Source organism: Bos taurus, chromosome 19 (genome assembly GCF_002263795.3).
Source record: "Bos taurus isolate L1 Dominette 01449 registration number 42190680 breed Hereford chromosome 19, ARS-UCD2.0, whole genome shotgun sequence".
NCBI lineage: Eukaryota > Metazoa > Chordata > Mammalia > Artiodactyla > Bovidae > Bos > Bos taurus.
The window spans coordinates 13,823,782-13,842,283 of record NC_037346.1 but is presented as its reverse complement, the minus strand read 5'-3'; the positions used below and the strand labels follow the sequence as shown (position 1 = coordinate 13,842,283).

Sequence of the window (18,502 nt, the reverse complement as noted above, 5' to 3'; positions counted from 1 at the left end):
TGATGAACATGGTGATAATTTTGTCAATATCAAAAAAGCTGGGCTAAATCCTAAAGTAGCTCAAAAAATCAAGCCATTTTAGTTTTAAAGAGCTTCCAGCTTCGTTTTTCCATCAGTTGAATGCTTTTCATAAGTAGTTTTGGAAAATGTTGGCTGTATAGGGTCACTGTATATGGGGTGATATGCATAGGAGGTTCTCCTGGGTGCTGCCCTCTCCCTTGTGTGGCCCGAAGGCTCCAGTTGTAATTGCCATCTTCTGTGCGCATTTAATGTTTTTTTTAATGATGACCACGTCCCACGGTATGTCTTGGCACTATTCCATGGCCTTCTGCCTCCTCCAACTAAAAATATCCAGAGGATTACCTTTTTTTTTTTTTTCCAATTGGACTTAAAACACTGACCCAGGAACCTGCAGGTGCTGACTGATAGCCTGACGGCACTTAAACCTTAGATTTACATGGATCTGTACAAATGAAGAATGGTCGGTTTCTATGCAGGTTGGAAAACACTGGAAGGCGATTAAGCAGCAGCATTTTATGCCCTGTCATGCTTACACCGTGACCACTTTCATTCCTGTTTTCTTTAACAACACCACCTGGGTGTTTGATCCTTAAGACAATACAGTCAAACCATGCTCTACAGTTAACAGAGAATGTGAACATGATTGATCTCAGAAGGAAGAATAAGAGCAGAAATGGACAGAAGTTTAAGTGTATGAATATTTCATGACTTGCTTTGGTAAAACGGAGTTTGGACTAAAGCAGTATTGGAAATTCCTTAGTCCAACGAACATTTTTATTGCTCTGTTAAACACTGAGGAGTGCTGGAATTTGCACATGTATCTCTTTTCTTTTTCTAAATGCTTTTCTCAAAAGCTAATAACTCTTTATCACCTGGGCACATGCTTACAGCTTTAGAAAAGATCCATGGAAATCAGCGTGGCCTTCTGCATCCTGTAGTGGCAGCTCACATTCTTTGTTCCAAGAAATACCCTGTTTTCATGTACAACATCCATTCAGATGGGATTTGAATAGAGGTTGTGGGAGAGACTGATGGGGTTACTTGCCAGCATAAGCAGGAAATCCATGTCTTGATTTGAGACCCACGATGGAAAGCAGATTGTGTAGTTTATTCCTCTGGCTTGGTAATAGGACATTGCTGGTTGCAAACAAATAAGTATATTAAAGCACACGATTTGGTGCATTATCTGTGTGCAGTTGCAGTTCAATCCAGCACAGCCCAAGAGTTTTCCAGTAGAATTGGAAACATAGTAGTGATTCTCTATTCCTTTTATTACATCCATTCTGTTTTCTTTTCCTTTTTCTCCTGCAGTTTTCAGAATTCAGCTGTCAAATTGAAAACTCACCTACAGTAACTTCAGTGATTACAATATAAAATGTGGGTTATTCCATGTTGTTTTTCCATCACTCATGTTGTAGGTTTTACAGAATCTTTAATATTTTTGAGACCAACATACAGTAATACATATCATTTGATTGCTTAGAAAACAGAACTGTTAATGTGGGAAATGAAGAATTTTCTTGGTTTAACCTATGCTTAGTGAACTGATTCACCACATCAAAAAAAAAAAAATGGTTTACTAATATTCACCATGCCAGGAAATACAACTCATTTTTATATTGCTTATAAAGTGCTATGGTTTAGGAATACAGTGTTCTTATGTTCCTTATATAATAGCAGTACTTCCTTTTGTGTCCAAATGAATTGCACTTTATTAACTTATTTTTTTTTAACACTGTCTAGCCAATAAATAAGCAAAAATAAAATTTAAAAATCAGCCTTGAGGTTTAACTTTCATATATCCTGTATAATTACTCTTCATTATTTTTTAGAATACAAAATATTTCCATTTTAGTCTTTTGATTGGTCATTTCCGTGAGTTGTTCCAAAAAGCAAAATATTGTGTTTATCATTCATAGTAAAAATAAGATTTGTTGAAGACCTAAAGTATTACACAAAATACTTGAAAGCTCTTCAACTAAGGTATTCCCTTAGTGTTTATAATGCCTTTTACCTTATTATATTACAATCATTTCTGGATTTTTTTTTTAACTTGTTTTTTCTTGTTGCATAATTGCACAGAGGATCTTTTTTATTACCATAGCAACTTAGTTGTGGTTGAACAAGAGCTTAACTTTTTATTAAATTTATCTTTGGTCTCTATGAAAATTGCTACCAATTTAGTAGATGAGATTCTAGGAGTAGTTCATAACATAGCTCTTCAAAGAGCTTTCTGGTAGGATCTAATAATAAAAAATTTATGTTGTGACACTTTCTTCTGAATGAACCCTTTGCAGACTCACTCATCTTGTGTTTAACTGCATCTGCCCTCTGATTGAATTTCACTTAATTTGAGTCAGGGAACCTTCTGATCCCTTTAAATAGTGGGGAAAACAGACACTACAGCCAGAGACTAAGAAGGCATTCTGTCTAAAGTTTTGTTTCATTCATTCTAAACTGTATGTTTTCACCTAAATCTTTTTTTTCCCCTCCTGTTTATATTAAGTTAGTGCCCTTTTCCTAATAGGGTTGAGAGAGAAACTTGGGGTGCACTGTTAGAGGAGCAGTGTCATGAATGGCTTCCCTTTCATAAACCAGGCTGTGTAAGAGAAACGAGGAGACCTGGTGCTGGCTCACGTTTTAACTGAGTTATGAGAATCTAGGTCACAGAACTTTTCGAGCATTTTCCTCGTAAGCCCTGCTTTTGGTTGTCAGAGAGGGAGTCTTGCATTTGGCTTTCTTACCTGGTAGACAGTGACCAAAATGAGACCAAACGCATCTCGGCCAGATTGAATGGACCATGGTGCTGGAAGGTGGCTTCTCCACACCAGTATGACTCAGCCCCAGCTGGTTTGGCTTCAGGAAAATGGGCAAGAAATTTTCCCTACTAAGACCACCAAAGTGATGGGTTGACTTTTCACATTTTACTTTGAAACAACTCTATTTTAAGCCCTAAGCAGGCAGCTAAATTTCACATTGAGGCTGGTGGCAGCTGTGCTATATAATAATTGCTGTGCTGCTTACTAGACTCTGGGCTGGTCCCTTTACATACACTATCGTTAATGTCACAACACAGCCCTTCCAAGTGCCTGGTCTTTTTTTTTTTTACATGTAAGCAAGCCAAAGTTGAGCTGTTAAATAGCTCGCCTAGTATTGCCCAAGTGGTAGGTGGCACAGCTGGGAGCTGAATGCAGGTCTGTCTGAATTAAAAACCTGTATTCTTTTTGCTGTTTGGTGCCACCTCTTAAATTATTTAAATGTATATTAAGCGTGTAAAATGAGTCTTCCTCCCCAGTGTTTCTTTCTTTTCCTTTTTTAGTGAGGAGGTTACACATAGTTGAAAGAGAAACAAGAGCCCAAGAGGACCCAGACCTTTGATTCTATTTGTTTAGAGGCTAAAGTTAGCTTAGATTGATTTTTTTTTTCCTCATACTCCCATCACAGCAGTATGACGTCCATAGTGACCAAAATAACAACTGGGTAAGTAACTACTTAATTAAAATCTCATATTTGGCCTTGCCTAGACAGAAACTCCTAGTAATTGATTAAAAGTTAGCTATAACATTTTTTTTACTTTAGTTTCAAGATAGTCAATTTTTAATTAGTGTGTCATATACATTTCATATGAGCATGTTATAAATGAACATGTTCCAATGAAGTCAAAACGTGTAAGAGACTTGTTTGGGGCAGGGAATATTGTAAATACATTTTCAAGTTTACAAGTGAATGGACATTTTATTAAATGACCCTATCCTTCTATCAAACAGTATATACATTGGTGGATGAACCTCCTGTCTTTTTTTTTTTTTAAGAAACTGTCATATAGGAAGAAATGGACTCTTTGTTACTAAATATAAATGCCAGCTCAAGGCTAATGTAGGTTTTTAAAGATCAGATTTTACAGCCCATCTCCTTTAATTTTAGTACAAGCTCTAAATTTAGTCAATTCCAATATCGCATGGAACTAATCAAAGACGCTAGACATTTTGCTTCTGCAGAGTTTAGGGCATTTTGCCTACATGGTGAGCTTGCCTCTAACTGTGGGGTCTTATTTCCCTTTCAGATATAGAGGACTTAAAATATGCTGCTTTTGGAACCTACAGTAGCAGTTTTGCAGTGAGCACACTTACGAGCTCTGACTGGTCAGACAGGGATGATGCCTCTCAGGGCAGAAAGCTGTCCCCATTTGTCCTCTCAGCAGGAAGCGGAGCCTCCGCCGCCGCCTCGGTTCTTCAAAAGAAAGAGACTTCGTTCGGCAGTTCCGAAAACCTCACCGTGGCATCTCTCTCCAAAGTCACAACCTTCGCCAGCGAGGACCCTCTTCCAGAGACCACCTTCCTACCTTTCGCCAATTTTAAGGACGTGATCCCGCAGGCCAGCGAGCCAAAGGAATACGAAAGCGGGGACTTCAGGGATTTCGCCAGACAAGACCTGCCTGTAGGCGAGCGGAGCCAAGAGGCCATGTGCCTGAGCCCGGCCTCCAGCAGCGCTTCTCACGACACCCCCAAGGAATGCACAGATGACTTCGGAGAGTTTCAGAGTGAGAAGCCCAAAATCAGCAAATTTGACTTTTTAGTGGCCAATTCACAAGGCAAAATGAAATCCAGCGAAGAAATGATCAAAAATGAGCTAGCAACCTTTGACCTTTCTGTTCAAGGTGAGTAGCTTTCAACACAGATTTTACATCCTGGTTTCTTCCACTGCATTTAAATGTTTGTTCGTTCTTAGAATAAGAAGGTGGTCCCTGGGTTAGCAGGAAATATATTTTCCAATGTTTAAAATCAGAGTCTGGGACAACAGACTATAAAAGAGGGTTTCCCTGAGACTGAACTGAAATTAAACCAGTATTCATCAGATGACAGCTTTGGGGGTTAAAATTAAGTGCAACACACGGTCAATTTGTTGGCTCGTTTTGGGGAGAAGTGTGCTGTGTTAGAAGAGCCAGAGAAATGGTTTGACCCCCTTGTGGGCCAGTGAGTTCTGCTCTTGATCCCTGGCTACAGAGTATATCTTTTCATGCTGAGGTGCCATGTAGTACCTGTGGATCTGAGTCCAGTCTGCAGACCTGCTCTGATTGACCCACACTGAAGGATTTCTAATGTGTGAAGCAGTTGCCGATGCATAAAACCATGACACTTCACAACCTGGATTTCTGGCTTTTCTTGGAAAGGCATAGTATCTGGCAGTCCTAGGCCTGCGTTCCCACCTCTTGATGATCAGCTGGAGCCGAGTAGCATCATCCCCTCCAGCAGATGATGTGAGGTCTGCCCTGTGTCATGGTTCCCACTATGTTCCTCTCCAGCTGACTTGCTTCAGTCATTTCCTTTGCCCACCTGCTCTCTGAAGGCATTTGAGTTTGCCCCTTTGGTTTTAATCCCACCCTGACAAAAGGGCTCATTGATTTCTGTTCATTGAGAAGGATGGAGGAAGTCAGTACCAATCCGTAAGTGATGACTGGAAAAGTGCCACACTGTTGCACACTGATACTTAGAAAGACCCTAGTCCTCCAGACTCCAGTGATCCCACATTCAGAGTTATGGAAGTATTGTGACAGATTAAAGAAGCGTAATGGAGAAAATTAACGGCAGGGGACTCGGGCATGAGAAAACAAGGGAAAGTGTTCAGCGTGCCACTTGCCAGACAGGCCGAACGAGAAGTGTGATTATGACCACCTCCTGACGCCAGCATCTAGAGAAGAGGGTCGTGTGAGCAAGGAAGAGCCTCTGCTTGGATTAAGCCGAGTAATCAGAACTTTTGTGCCGTCCATCTCCCCCAGGATCGCACAAGAGAAGCCTGAGCCTTGGTGATAAGGAAATAAGCCGCTCTTCTCCTTCCCCGGCTTTGGAGCAGCCTTTCAGGGACCGCTCCAACACGCTGAGCGAGAAGCCTGCCCTGCCCGTCATCCGCGACAAGTACAAAGACCTGACGGGAGAGGTGGAGGTGAGCGGGCTCTGCGTCCCTGGGGCCCTGAGAGAAAGTGCTTGCCTCTGTCACCTGGGGAGCGAGGGGCAGACCATCCCAAGGCACCGGGCATGAGATGTGTCATTAAATAAGTGAGAGCATGGTGACCTTAGCCCCGGATGAAGATTCCTCCTAGATGTGACATCACTGAGAGTAGTTAGCGACCCTAAAAGTGGAATTATTCCTGAGACCTCACAAGGAGGGAAGTGTTTCTTCAGGGAGTTCTTTTTGAGCGTGTGGACTTTATCATCTTAGTGGTAAAACCTCAAAAGGCGGTGCTGGGGCGGGGGTGGGGGGCGGGGGGACTTCCCTGGAAGCCCAGTGGTTAGGGCTTCACCTTCCAGTGCGGGGGATATGGATTCGGTTGCTGGTCAGGGAGCTAAGATTCCACATGCCTCATGGCCAAAAAACCAAGACATTACAAAAAAAAAGAAAAAATCAGAAGCAATATTGTAGCTAATTTAAAAATTGGCCCACATTTTAAAAAAAATCTTTAAGAAAAAAAGAGGACAGATGTGCTGGATCCTCTCACGGTTAACGTGCGTCCCACGCTGCTTCCTCCTCCAGCCGACACTCTGAGCATCCTCCTCCCCGTCCTGTCAGACCCACGCTCACTCGCACGCACAGCTTCCTGACTGTGGAGCAGGAAGCTGTGGTTTGATACTGGCTCTCGTGCTAGACGCCTACGTGGTGTGTACCTTTAAACAGGCTTCCACTATTAATGGAACAAATGAGGCAACGTTTACGAAGGGAATCCACTAAAAACCATTTCCCTCCAATTTACAAGTCATGTGTTCAGAAGTTACAGTTATCAGGAGCTATCAGTAAAAATCATCATTAGTGCGTTCAGAAGGTCAACTGCACTTGGATTAGTGATTTTCATAGACATGAAAGTAAGTCTTCAGGACTCTGGCCTGACAGAAGTCACAAGTAGGGTTCCAGGCTTGCCTGCTTGACCCAGTTCTTTTTATAAATTTCACAGGAGAACGAGAGGTATGCATATGAATGGCAGCGGTGTCTGGGGAGCGCTCTGGAGGTGAGTCTGTCGCATGTGTTCACACATCCGCGTGTGCCTCTTGTGTCATCTTGCCTTCTTGGTTCCTTTGGATGGACTCGGGGCGAGCTCTGCCTTGATGGCCTTGCACTAGGAGGACCTGTGTGGAAAGTTACACAGAGAGGCTTCTTCCCCACCTATTGTAGCAGACCCCACTCACTCACTTACGGTGCCCTCTTCCGTCACTGAGTTTAAGGTGTAACAAAATGATATCATTATCTCTGCCCAAGTTAAAATAATATTTAAGCTGAAGAACCCTTGTCTTTCCACTTCCAAAAAAACGGAGGCTTGGTTCGTCAATGTCAAAATTAAATTCTGAGATTTGTTTCAGCATAGTCATCTACATACATCAATCAGTCATGCATTTTCACACCTTCCAGCTTTCTGTTGGGTTTTCTACTTATAGTAAACTGCTTTGTAATGACTTTTCCTGATTATGTAAGGTGATGTGATTTCATTTCTTTATAGGTCATTAAGAAGGCCAATGATACTTTAAATGGAATCAGTAGTAGCTCTGTATGCACAGAAGTAATTCAGTCAGCTCAAGGCATGGAATACTTATTAGGTATGTGCTTTCATATTATACTTCTTCAAAATCATGACACTTTGTAGGCTTTTCAGTTGTCCCTATGTCAAGTAGTTTAATCTAGATCTCTCTAAGAGAGATCCTAGTGATTTCTAGAGATCCTAGAGATCCTAGGATCCTAGTCCTCATAGGACTTCACTAAGTAGCTTCTGCTTTTATAGATAAGACACTTAAATCCTACCCAGAAACAACTATTTGACTTCAGGTCTCTGTGGCCAGGTTTCCCAGTCCTTGTTATACACAATGTAAAGTCACATGTTACTGGTTTATCAAAGAGTCTGAACTAGATGAGGCATTAACATTAAATCATTGGTTTAAAAAAGAAAATTAAGTTATTGGGTCCCCAGTCAGTTCTTACCAGGCTCTGTTGAATTCTGCCTTTCTACCCCTTACCAACCTCACAGATTCCTTAACTTCCTGGCCGCCTTCAGCTCTCACACGTCCCAGTCTAACGTGAAATCTCAGTCCCTGTCCTCAGTGGTCCTCTCCTGCTCAGGGTTTGCCTGTCGCCAGAACCACAGGCACTGGACTCTCTCTAATCTTCTTCAGACCTTTACTTGGATGTCACCTTCTAAGTGAGGTCTTCTCACCCCTCTCACTCAAAACCGTGTTCCCTCTCTCCACCCTGTCACTTGCTATCCATCTCCCTGCTTGATTTTCTCCCTAGCCCTGTCACATTTACTATCTTAAATATTTTACTTTCTGTTATTTGTATCTGTTATCTGTCTGTCTCCACTAAAATCCGCCTCCAAGAAGGGAGAGATTTGGGTGTGATTTGCTTCCAGCTGGGTTTCCAGCACCTCGCCTAGTGCTGGGCGCCCAGTGGTCACTTGTGTATACTCTCTGGGTGAGTGGCTCTGAAGGCTGTGAGCCCTCCTTATTCCTGCCTCCTGCTCTTGTTCCTCTTTCCTGCTCAGACAGGCATAATTCTGCTTCATAAACAAATGTTCACCAGCTCATGGGGCGCCTATCTTTCCCTCTAGTAGTTTCCTAGCATGAAAGATTGACTCAGAAGCCCCCTCACTTGGCTCAGAGTGGGCAGCAATTCCTAACCTTCCCCTGGGGAAGGAAGGACAAGCCGCAGTGCTGTATATAGGCTGAGCGTGTACCACTAAAGACCCCCTGGCATTCTTCCAGTTCTTTCTGGAACAGGCTAGGGGAGGGGTTGGGTTATGCCTGGCAGCTGTCCTTAGTCTTTGGAGACCTTGGTGTCTCTCATCCTTGCTGGAAGAATTCAGCCATAATTCAGAGACCACTAGAAAAGAACCATTCTGTGTCCTGTTAAGTGTGTAAAAGATACATGAAGCCACAGACTTTGTAAATCTTTGAGCATTCAGAGGAGTGAAATATTTCTTAATTACAGGCAGACCTGGGAGATACTGGGGCTTCCCTGATAGCTGAGTTGGTAAAGAATTGGCCTGCAATGCAGGAGACTCCAGTTCGATTCCTGGGTCAGGAAGATCCCCGGGAGAAGAGGCAGGTTACCCACTCCAGTAATCTCGGGCTTCCCTTGTGGCTCAGCTGGTAAAAAAAATCCACCTGCAATGTGGGAGACCTGGGTTTGATCCCTAGGTTGGGAAGATTCCCCTGGAGCAGGGAATGGCTACCTACTCCAGTATTGTGGCCTGGAGAATTCCACGGATTATAAAGTCCATGGGGTTGCAAAGAGTTGGACACAACTGAGCGACTTTCACTTTCACTTCACTTGGAGACATTGAAGGTTTGATTCCAGACGACTGCAGTAAAGCTTATAGCTCAATGAAGCGAGTTGCATGAATATTTTGGTTTCCCAGTTCATAGAAAAGTTATGTTTACCTTATGACTGTATTCCATTAAGTGTGCAATAGCATTATGTCTGAAAAAACCTTAAATTAAAAATATTGATTAAAAAAGGCTAGCCATCATCTATCTGAGTCTTTAGCAAGTCATAATCTTCCTGCTGGTGGAGGCTCTTGCCTTGATGTCGATGGCTGCTGGCAGATCAGGGTGGTAGTTGCTGAAGGTTGGGGTGGCTGTGGCCATTTCTTAAAATAAGACAATGAAGTTTGTTTCACCGATGGACTCTTTCATTGATGAACAATTTCTCTATATAGTATGCAATGCTGTTTGATAGCATTTTACCCACAGGAGAACTTTTTTCAGAATTGGTGTCAGTCTTGAAATCTGTGCTGCTTTATCAGCTTAGTTTATGTAATATTCTAAGTTCTTTGCTGTCATTTTAACAGTCATCACCAGGAGTGGATTCCACCCCAAGAAACCACTTTCTTTGCTCATTGTTAAAGATTTATCATGAGATTGTAGCAAATTAGTCACATCTTAAGGGTCTACTTCTAATTCCCTTGCTGTTCCCATCATGTCTATGGTTACTTCCTCCAATGAAGTCTTGAACCCCTCAAAGTCAACCATGAGGGTTGGAATCAACTTCTTCCAGATTCCTCTTGTTGATATTGTGACCTCTTCCCATGAATCCTAGATGTTCTTAATGACATCTAGAATGGTGAATCCTTTCCAGGAGGTTTGCAATTTACTTTCCCCAGATCTACCAGAGGAATTACCATCTGTGGCAGCTATAGCCTCTTAAAATATATTTCCTAAAGACTAAGACTTGAAAATCAAAATTATTACTTGACCCATGGGCTGCAGAATGGATGTTCTGTTATTAGCAGGCATGAAAACATTAATCTTGTTGTATATCTTTATCAGAGGTCTTAGGTGACCAGATGCATTGTCACTGAGCAGTCATATTTTAATCTTTTTTTTTTTCTGAGCAGTAGGCCTCAACAGTGAGCTTCAGATATTCTGTAAACCATGTTGTGAACAGATGTGTTATCATCCAGGCTTTGTTATTCCACTTCTAGAGAGAGCACAGGCAAAGCAGATGTAGCATAATTCTTCAGGGCCCTAGGATTTCTGAAATAGTAAACGAGCATTGGCTTCAGCTTAAAGTCCCCAGCTGCGTTAGCTCCTAACAGGAAAGTCAGCCTGCCGTTGAAAGCTTTGAAGGCAGGCATTGACTTCTCCTCTCTAGCTATGAAAGTTCCTGGATGGCATCTTCTTCCGATAAGAAAGCAGTGTCGTCTACATTGAAAACCTGTTGGTTAGTGTAGCCACCTTCGTTAATTATCTGAACTAGATCTTCTGGGTAACTTGCTGCAGCTTCTGTATCATCACTTGCTGCTTCACCTTGCCCCTTTATGTTATAGAGATGTTATGGAGATGGCTTCTTGCTTTAACCTTCACGAGCAACTTCTGCTGGCTTCAGACTTTTCTTCTGCAGGTTCCTTACGTCTCAGCCCTCATAGAACTGAAGAGAGTCAGGGCCTTGTTCAGGATGAGGGAATGTTGTGGCTGGTACGATCATCTCTCCAGAGCACTCAGACTTTCTGTGTATCAGCAATATAAGACTGTTTGCTTTCTTATCATTCGTGTGTTCCCTAGAGTAGCCCTTTTGATTTCTTTCAAGAGCTTTTCCTTTCTTTCGAAAGTTGGTTAGCTGGCACAAGAGACCTGTCTTGTCTTTCGACATGCCTTCCTCACTAAGCTTAATCATTTCTAGTTTTTGGATAAGATTCCTCTTTGCCTTGAACACTTAGAGGCTGTCATTGGGTTGTTAACTGACCAAATTTCAATATTGTTGTGTCTCAGGGAATAGGGAGGCCTGGGGAGGAGATGGGTGGAGCAGGTCAGCGGAATAGCCAGAGCATGTGCAGCGTTGTTCATGGTGCCCCCAGACAACTACAGCAGTAACATCATAGACCACAGGTCACCATAGCGAATATGGTGATCATGGAAATGTTTGAACTACTGTGAGAATTACCAAACTGTGACAGAGAAGCAAAGCGAACAGATGCTGTCAGGAAAATGGTGCTTATAGACCTGCTTGATGCACAGTTACCACAAACTTTCAGTTTGTAAAAAAAATTCATATATTTGTATCTAGAAACCACAACAGAGGGAACTGCAGTAAAGCAAGGTGTGCCTGTGTGTTATAGTGATCCTGACATTGTGATTCTTTTAAACTGTTAATGTTCCTATTTCAGTGAGTATAACATGTATTTCCCAAATTCAAACAGAGGGACTCATAAAGATGCCAGGAAAAAAATAGCCAATATTTGGTTAACATCTGCTGTTGTAAGCCTTTTACAGTTTTAACCAGTTTAACCTCTTCAACCATCCTTTGAGAAGGTACTATTATCCCAGTGTTACATTTGAGGAAACTGAAGTACAGAGAGGTTTGCAACCTGCCTGAGGTTACACAGCGAGTAAGTGGCAGAGCTTGGACTTGAATCCAAGTGGTATAGCTCTAGAGTCTGTGCTCTTACCAGGGAGTTTATACTGCAGCGTTAACTGTTGATGGCTCCTGGGCTTCCCTGGGGATCCAGTGGTTAAGACTCCACACGTCCCAACCTAGCTGTTCATTGGCAGATGAATGTGTAAGAAAGCTGTGGTACATATACACGATGAAATATTCAGCTATTAAAAAGAATGCATTTGAATCAGTTTTAATGAGGTGGATGAAACTGGAGCCTATTATACATAGTGAAGTAAGTCAGAAGGAAAAACAGCAATACAGTATATTAATGCATATATATGGAATTTAGAAAGATGGTAACGATGACCCTATATGCGAGATAGCAAAAGAGGCACAGATGTAAAGAACAGACTTTTGGACTCTGTGGGAGAAGGTGAGGGTGGGATGATTTGGGAGAATAGCATTGAAACATGCATATTATCATATGTGAAATAGATTGCCAGTCCAGGTTCGATGCATGAGACAGGGTGCTCAGGGCTGGTGCACTGGGATGACCCTGAGGAGTGAGGTGGGAGTGGGGTTCAGGATCGGGGACATATGTACACCCATGGCTGATTCATGTCAGTGTATGGCAGAAACAACTACAATATTGTAAAGTAATTAGCCTCCAATTAAATAAATTAATTTAAAATAAATAAATAAAAAGACTCCATGCTTCCAGTGCAGGGGGCGCAGGTTCAATCCCTGGTCGAGGAACTAAGATCCCACATGCCGGGGGTTGCGGGCCAAAAAAAAAAAAGTTGATTGATCCCGAGGAATAGGCTCCCATCTGTCCAGACGCAGTCCCTGTTTCACCTCGGACATCAGCCAGCAGTGAGGCTGCCGTGTCTTGTTATCTCTTTCTCTTCACTCCAGCACCTAACTCTTCCTCTCTCACCCCGTCAGGTGTTGTCGAGGTGTACAGGGTAACGAAACGTGTGGAGCTGGGGATAAAAGCCACTGCGGTGTGCAGTGAGAAGCTCCAGCAGCTGCTAAAGGACATCGATAAAGTATGGAATAACCTAATTGGCTTCATGTCACTTGCCACACTCACGGTAAGCCCACGAGACAATTCAGCAGTTGCTTTCCTTGAAAAAACCTAAGCCACAAAGCTGACTGTATGTTCCTTTGATTGGAGGATGAATCCAACTGGCTACAGGAGGAGATGTCCCTCCTGTAGCCAGTCAATGTTATAAATACAGAAGGAGATACTAATAACATTTGTGCTCTTAGTGGGATAGCGCCAGGTTGGCCTCCAGGCCCATTGTACCTAAATGAGAGCGTAGCTACAGAAAACATTCTCTATCTATATCCTTAAGCCACTGTTTTGCAAAGCGTTGATTTGAGTTCCTCCCTTTACATTTCTAGTTTTTTCCCCATTAGTGTCCTTTTAAAAAAATGTTAATATTAATTGAAAAAGATAGCGCACCTGAACGTTCATACCAGCACTGTTTACAGCAGCTAAGACACGGAAGCAACCTAAGAGTCCAATACAGATGCATGGACAAAGAAGACGAAATACTACTTAGGCACGGAGAAAGAGTGGAATTTAGCCATCTTCATGTGGGTGGACCGAAAGGGCATTATGCTAAGTGAAAGAAGTCAGAGAAAGACTGAGTCAGAATGATGTCACTTATATGTGGAATCCAAAAGAAAAAACAACAACAAACTAATGAGTATCACAGAAAAGAAGCGGACTCACAGAGAGACAAACTAGTGGTCACCAGTGAGGGGAGGGAAGCAGGGACGGGCAACAGAGGAGGAGCGGATTAATAGGCACAAACTGCTATGTAGAAAGTAAGTAAGCTACTAGGGTACATGGTACAGCATAGGGAATATAGGCAATATTGTATAGTAACTATAAATGGAATATAACCTTTTAAAATTGTGAATCACTGTTATATAGATGAAACTAATATAATATTCTACATCAACTATATGGCAAAAAAATTTCTTTTTAGACCTAAGTAAAACAGACAGAAGACTGTATGATACATCTTGTTGCTGTCCTGTGGTTCATTGAGCCATTTTACTTTCTTAAGGTCTTGAATTGTTTTCATTTTTTCCCATTACGAATAGTTTTACTCTGAATATCATTAAATCATTGACTGTTTCCCCTTTGGATGGTACAGTCTCTGCAAGTGGACTTAAATCAGAGTGCATGGTTGCACATGTACATGCATGCCTGCATGTAGCTGCTGTTCCACGTGTTATGTGCATTTCCAGGTAGCTTAAGGCTAGTTGACAGCAGTGCATAGAAGCATACATTTCCTTACATTGTATTCTAGCTTTGTCAATTTCTCAATTTAAAAAGTGTGTAAGCAATTCCCTGAAAGTGTTTTTTAAATTTCTTTCATTTCCCGAGGGACTGTCTAGTGTCTCAAATGATAATTTACTATTTTTATTTCCTTTGTGTGTAAGCTGATCATCTCTCTCTTTTGACCGTTTGGCCATATATTCAGTGAAATACTGTTATTGACCATACACATTTCATATTTGTAATAGATTTATTCACACACACGCATATGTGCATAAGATGATATCAGTTAATTTTTGCCTCTTCGGTTTCTTCCACCTTTTTTTTTTTTTTTTTAATATTTCACTGGGCAAAGCTATTTTATTTTTATATATTCATGCTAATTCAGTTTGTCTCAGATAATATCCTTTTTTTCACAATAGTCAAATTTATCTTCCTTCCACAGCTGGAATAAATGCGCAGTTCCATTTTCTTTCCTTCTTTACCCACATTGAACCAGGCGCCCCATTTCTAAGAGCAACCAGCTCTCTTTGTGGCACGCTGCTGGGCGGGAGGACCCCACGTCGCCCAGCAACCTGTCTGTCATCAGCGGCAGGTCCTCGCCATTGTTACGTTGCTTCTGGTTTGTAATATTAAGTTCCGAAAGCATTTGAATCATTTCCGAAATCTCTTATATTATTCCTTTGGGCCATTTTTCGATTTATAACTTAAAATCATACTGTTTGGATAATTATTTTTTAAAAATACTATTGTGGCCAATACAATAAGAATTGAAGTATGCATATTTGAAAAGAAGAGATAGAATTGTTTATTTGATGATAAATGCCTCCAGAAAACTGAATTCGAGAGGTTAAATTTAATGAGTTTGGCAAAACTTCACCAAATTCTCATATATTAACAATAGGAAAAAAACATAATAAAAATGGAAACCTTTTTTTTAATGTGGTAAATCATTCAGGCCCTTACCAGTTCTGGCTGCATAGCTGCAGTTGCTGGTTCGCTTTTTTATCCACAGTCGATGTGTTCTACACACCACTATCTTTCGGGTCTTTCTAAAATGCTAATCTGATTGTGGCATTTATATCCCATTTGAAACCCTGCAGTGACTCTCCCTGGTCTTCAGGGTCAAGTTTAAACTCCTTAGCTCAGTGTGGGAGGTCTTTTCCATCACTTGGGCTGCCCTGGCCTGTCTTTCTCTGTTAAATCGCTTTTCCCTCTGGACTCTGCGTCATTTTCCCCAGAAATCATCCCAAGAGGCCCTCAGTCTGCATTAGATGCCCCTTCCTGTGTGTGTCCATAGCGTGTTCTGGTCAGGGAGGCGCTTCCACGCTTCTTGGTGCTTGTGTCTTCTTATTTCTTGCCCACTAGCTTCTCAGCTCCGTAAGATCAGGACTGTGTCCTTTTTTTCTGTTTGTTTAACTGAAATATAGTTGATCTGGGGCTTCCCTGGTGGTCCAGTGGTTGACTTGGCACTTCCAGTGCAGTGGACGTGGCTTCAATCCCTTGTCAGGGAACTAAGATCCCGTATGCACAGTTCAGCCAAAAAAGAAAAATATAGTTGATTTTACAGTATTGTGTTAGTTTCGGGTACAGAGCATAGTGATTTGTTTTGTTTTTGGTTTTTTACATATTATGTTCCACTTCAGGTTATTACACGACACTGGATATACTTCCCTGGGTATACAGTAAATCCTTGTTACTCAACTGTTTTATGTAGTATCAGTGGTTTGTATCTGTTAGTTTCATGCTCCTCTAATTTGTCCACCCCTCTCCCTCTTTCCTTGGTAAGCATAAGTTTGTTTTCTGTGTCTCTGGGTCTGTGTTGTGTATATATTCATTCATATTTTTTAGATTCCATATGTAAGTGATATCATAGAGCATGTGTCCTTTATCTCTCTGTGTTCTAACGTAGCGATTAGTGGGGCTTCGTATCTTTCGTTTTATACTTTTTGAACCTTACCTTTATTTTCAAACAAGATAAGCATTTTTATACCTCATTATTTTAATAACTGGTTTAAATTTTTTTAATAAATGGATAAGGAAAATGAAGGGGAAATGAAGCAGAAAATGTTAAAGCCAGGAATGAAGTTGTGTGCAAAAATGCCTGCTTTTAAAGTGTTGGCATTTGCTGGTGGTGAGCTGTACCGTTGACCCTTCCAGGCACTGATGTAAAGAAGACATGATCAGTTCCATGATTCACTGGGTTCATAACAGAAAAATAAACCCTCTACTCAGGAAGCATATCTATTCCTGGTACTCACATCTGAAAGAAATTTCTTTTGTGGGTTCTCATAGAGAGGAAACTAACATCATCTACATTATCTTCAGAAATAACCCTTTTAGAAAGCAACAGGTTTCACTGAGTAGTTTCTTAGGAAATTTTTCATTGTAGATCAAATGGCATAGCCCCAGTAAGTGAAAGTTATTCCAAGTGGGGAGCAAAATAGATGAAATGGTAAGGAGAAGAAAAAGTGTGGCAGTTTTTACTGACAGTGGCCTCAAGTCTTTGTTCGGTAAAGAAAACACATAAATCAGTGCGAAATACACCAGCTTCCAGTAAAGTCAGAGCAAAATCATGAAGTGATTCATAAAAGAGGAGGCACAGCTAATCAGTAAACAATAATTCAAGTTAAAACAAGGTGTTGTTTTTTTTTTTTAACCACCTAATAAACCCAGTTTGGGATTTGGTTTATTTATTTGAACCTTTAGCATGTTGATGTGGTAAAATGGGACTGCTTCTTAGGGAATTTATTGGGAATTAATTCATTAAGAAATTGGTGCCACCCCATGGGAAAGGTGTCTGGCAGCATGCTTTCCCTCCCACCTGGGAACTCATTGAGGACAAGGACCAGGACCACATGTCCGTCGTCTGTCTACTCTGAGCACCGTGCCAGGCACCATGTCAATACGCAGTAAATGCTGAATGAATGAAAAGATTTACGGACCTCCAGAGCGGTTGATTAAGTAGTTCCACTTTTTGGAAAACTCCCTAAGGTAGAGGGTTCTACATACAAACTCACAAAAAGAAGCAGCTCAAATGCACAAGTTGTTCTTTGTAAAAGTGAAAAGTTGAAAATAACCTAAAAGTCCAAATCTGGAGAATTTAATTGTGTGAATCTTCATAGTAGGATGTTACATGGCCATTTTTTAAAGGAGCACAAAGTTTGAAATAACACAGAACTATTATTACAGTGCTGGAAGGGAGTATTGCAGAATGGTAATAGGGTTGTGTGTGGGTCATAAAACCCTGGCGGTTTTTGTTTGTTTTATTTGGCTGTGCTGGGCTGTAGTTGTGGCACCCTGAATCTTTGATCTTTGTTACGGCATGCAAGATCTAGTTCCCTGGCCAGGGATCAAACTCAGGCCCCCTGAATTAGTAGCTCAAAGTCTTAGCCCTTGGACCACCAGCAAGTCCCACCGCTGGCTTTTTAAAAAAGTATTTCCAAACTCCGGTCACAAATGAAGTTGATTGGCTGGCGATGCACGTGGGTGCCCGTGAGGCTGTGGGATGGAGGGGGATGTCATAAAATCCAGCGTGTCCCCTTTGCACTGTTGGCATCAAAGTTCATCAGAGCCTCTGTATTCAGTCTCACAAAGGTCTCACCTCAACACGCATCTGTTCCATGTTTTTTTAGCAGCAAGATATCTACAGCCACACATTAGGAATGTGCGGGTCTGGGTGTCTCCTAAGTCACCCATCTTCTGCTCCTAACTCTCTACTCCTGTGGACTACATTAAGCCTAAACATCGTCCGCATCATTAGCCAACATTTACTGAATGCTTACTGTGTGCCAGACCCTATTCATGACTCTCTACATGGATGTAATGAATACAGCAGTCTTGAGGGTAGATAATAATATTCTCCCCTGATTAAATGAAGAAACTGAAGCACAGAGATATCGGTGAGACCTGGACTTAGTTTGAAAGAGTCCTAAGTCTGCTTTTTCAACCACAGTATTCTGTTGCCTCCTTGAATGGGCAGATTGGATGGGTGAAAGCAGAAAGGCAAAAGCCTTCTTGTGGAAGATGAGTTGTTCCTTAGCTTTGGGGTTAAAGAGATGAAACACCAGAAGTCTGTCTTGGCAGTGACTTGATCTAAACAGTCAAGTTATTTTCTGTATACTTCTTCCCCGGTTAACATCTCAGGACTGTAGAGGAGCTTAAAGGAGCCCCCTTGCCACTTAGATTTTAAGGTTCTTTGTTTTGATGGCAGTTGGTTTCTTATTAACACTGAAAACTAGACTGCTATACAAATCTCTCTCTTCTGGTACTGTTAGAAAAAGGTGGCTGTGAACTCTAAAGAAAAGATATCACAGAAGACCAAGTGTGTTA

General features: G+C 41.6%; 1 protein-coding gene across 10 annotated transcripts in view; it reads left to right on the top strand.

Annotated features, from left to right (window-relative positions):
- The window catches only part of SYNRG (synergin gamma), an 85,432-nt gene that overhangs the window by 53,637 nt on the left and 13,293 nt on the right, over positions 1-18,502 (top strand). For all 10 annotated transcript variants that reach the window (XM_005220017.5, XM_005220018.5, XM_005220016.5 and 7 more), the window contains 5 exon segments: positions 4,085-4,678; positions 5,798-5,961; positions 6,965-7,018; positions 7,505-7,601; positions 12,820-12,968. In XM_005220017.5, coding sequence (XP_005220074.1) covers positions 4,085-4,678; positions 5,798-5,961; positions 6,965-7,018; positions 7,505-7,601; positions 12,820-12,968 — 1,058 coding nt within the window.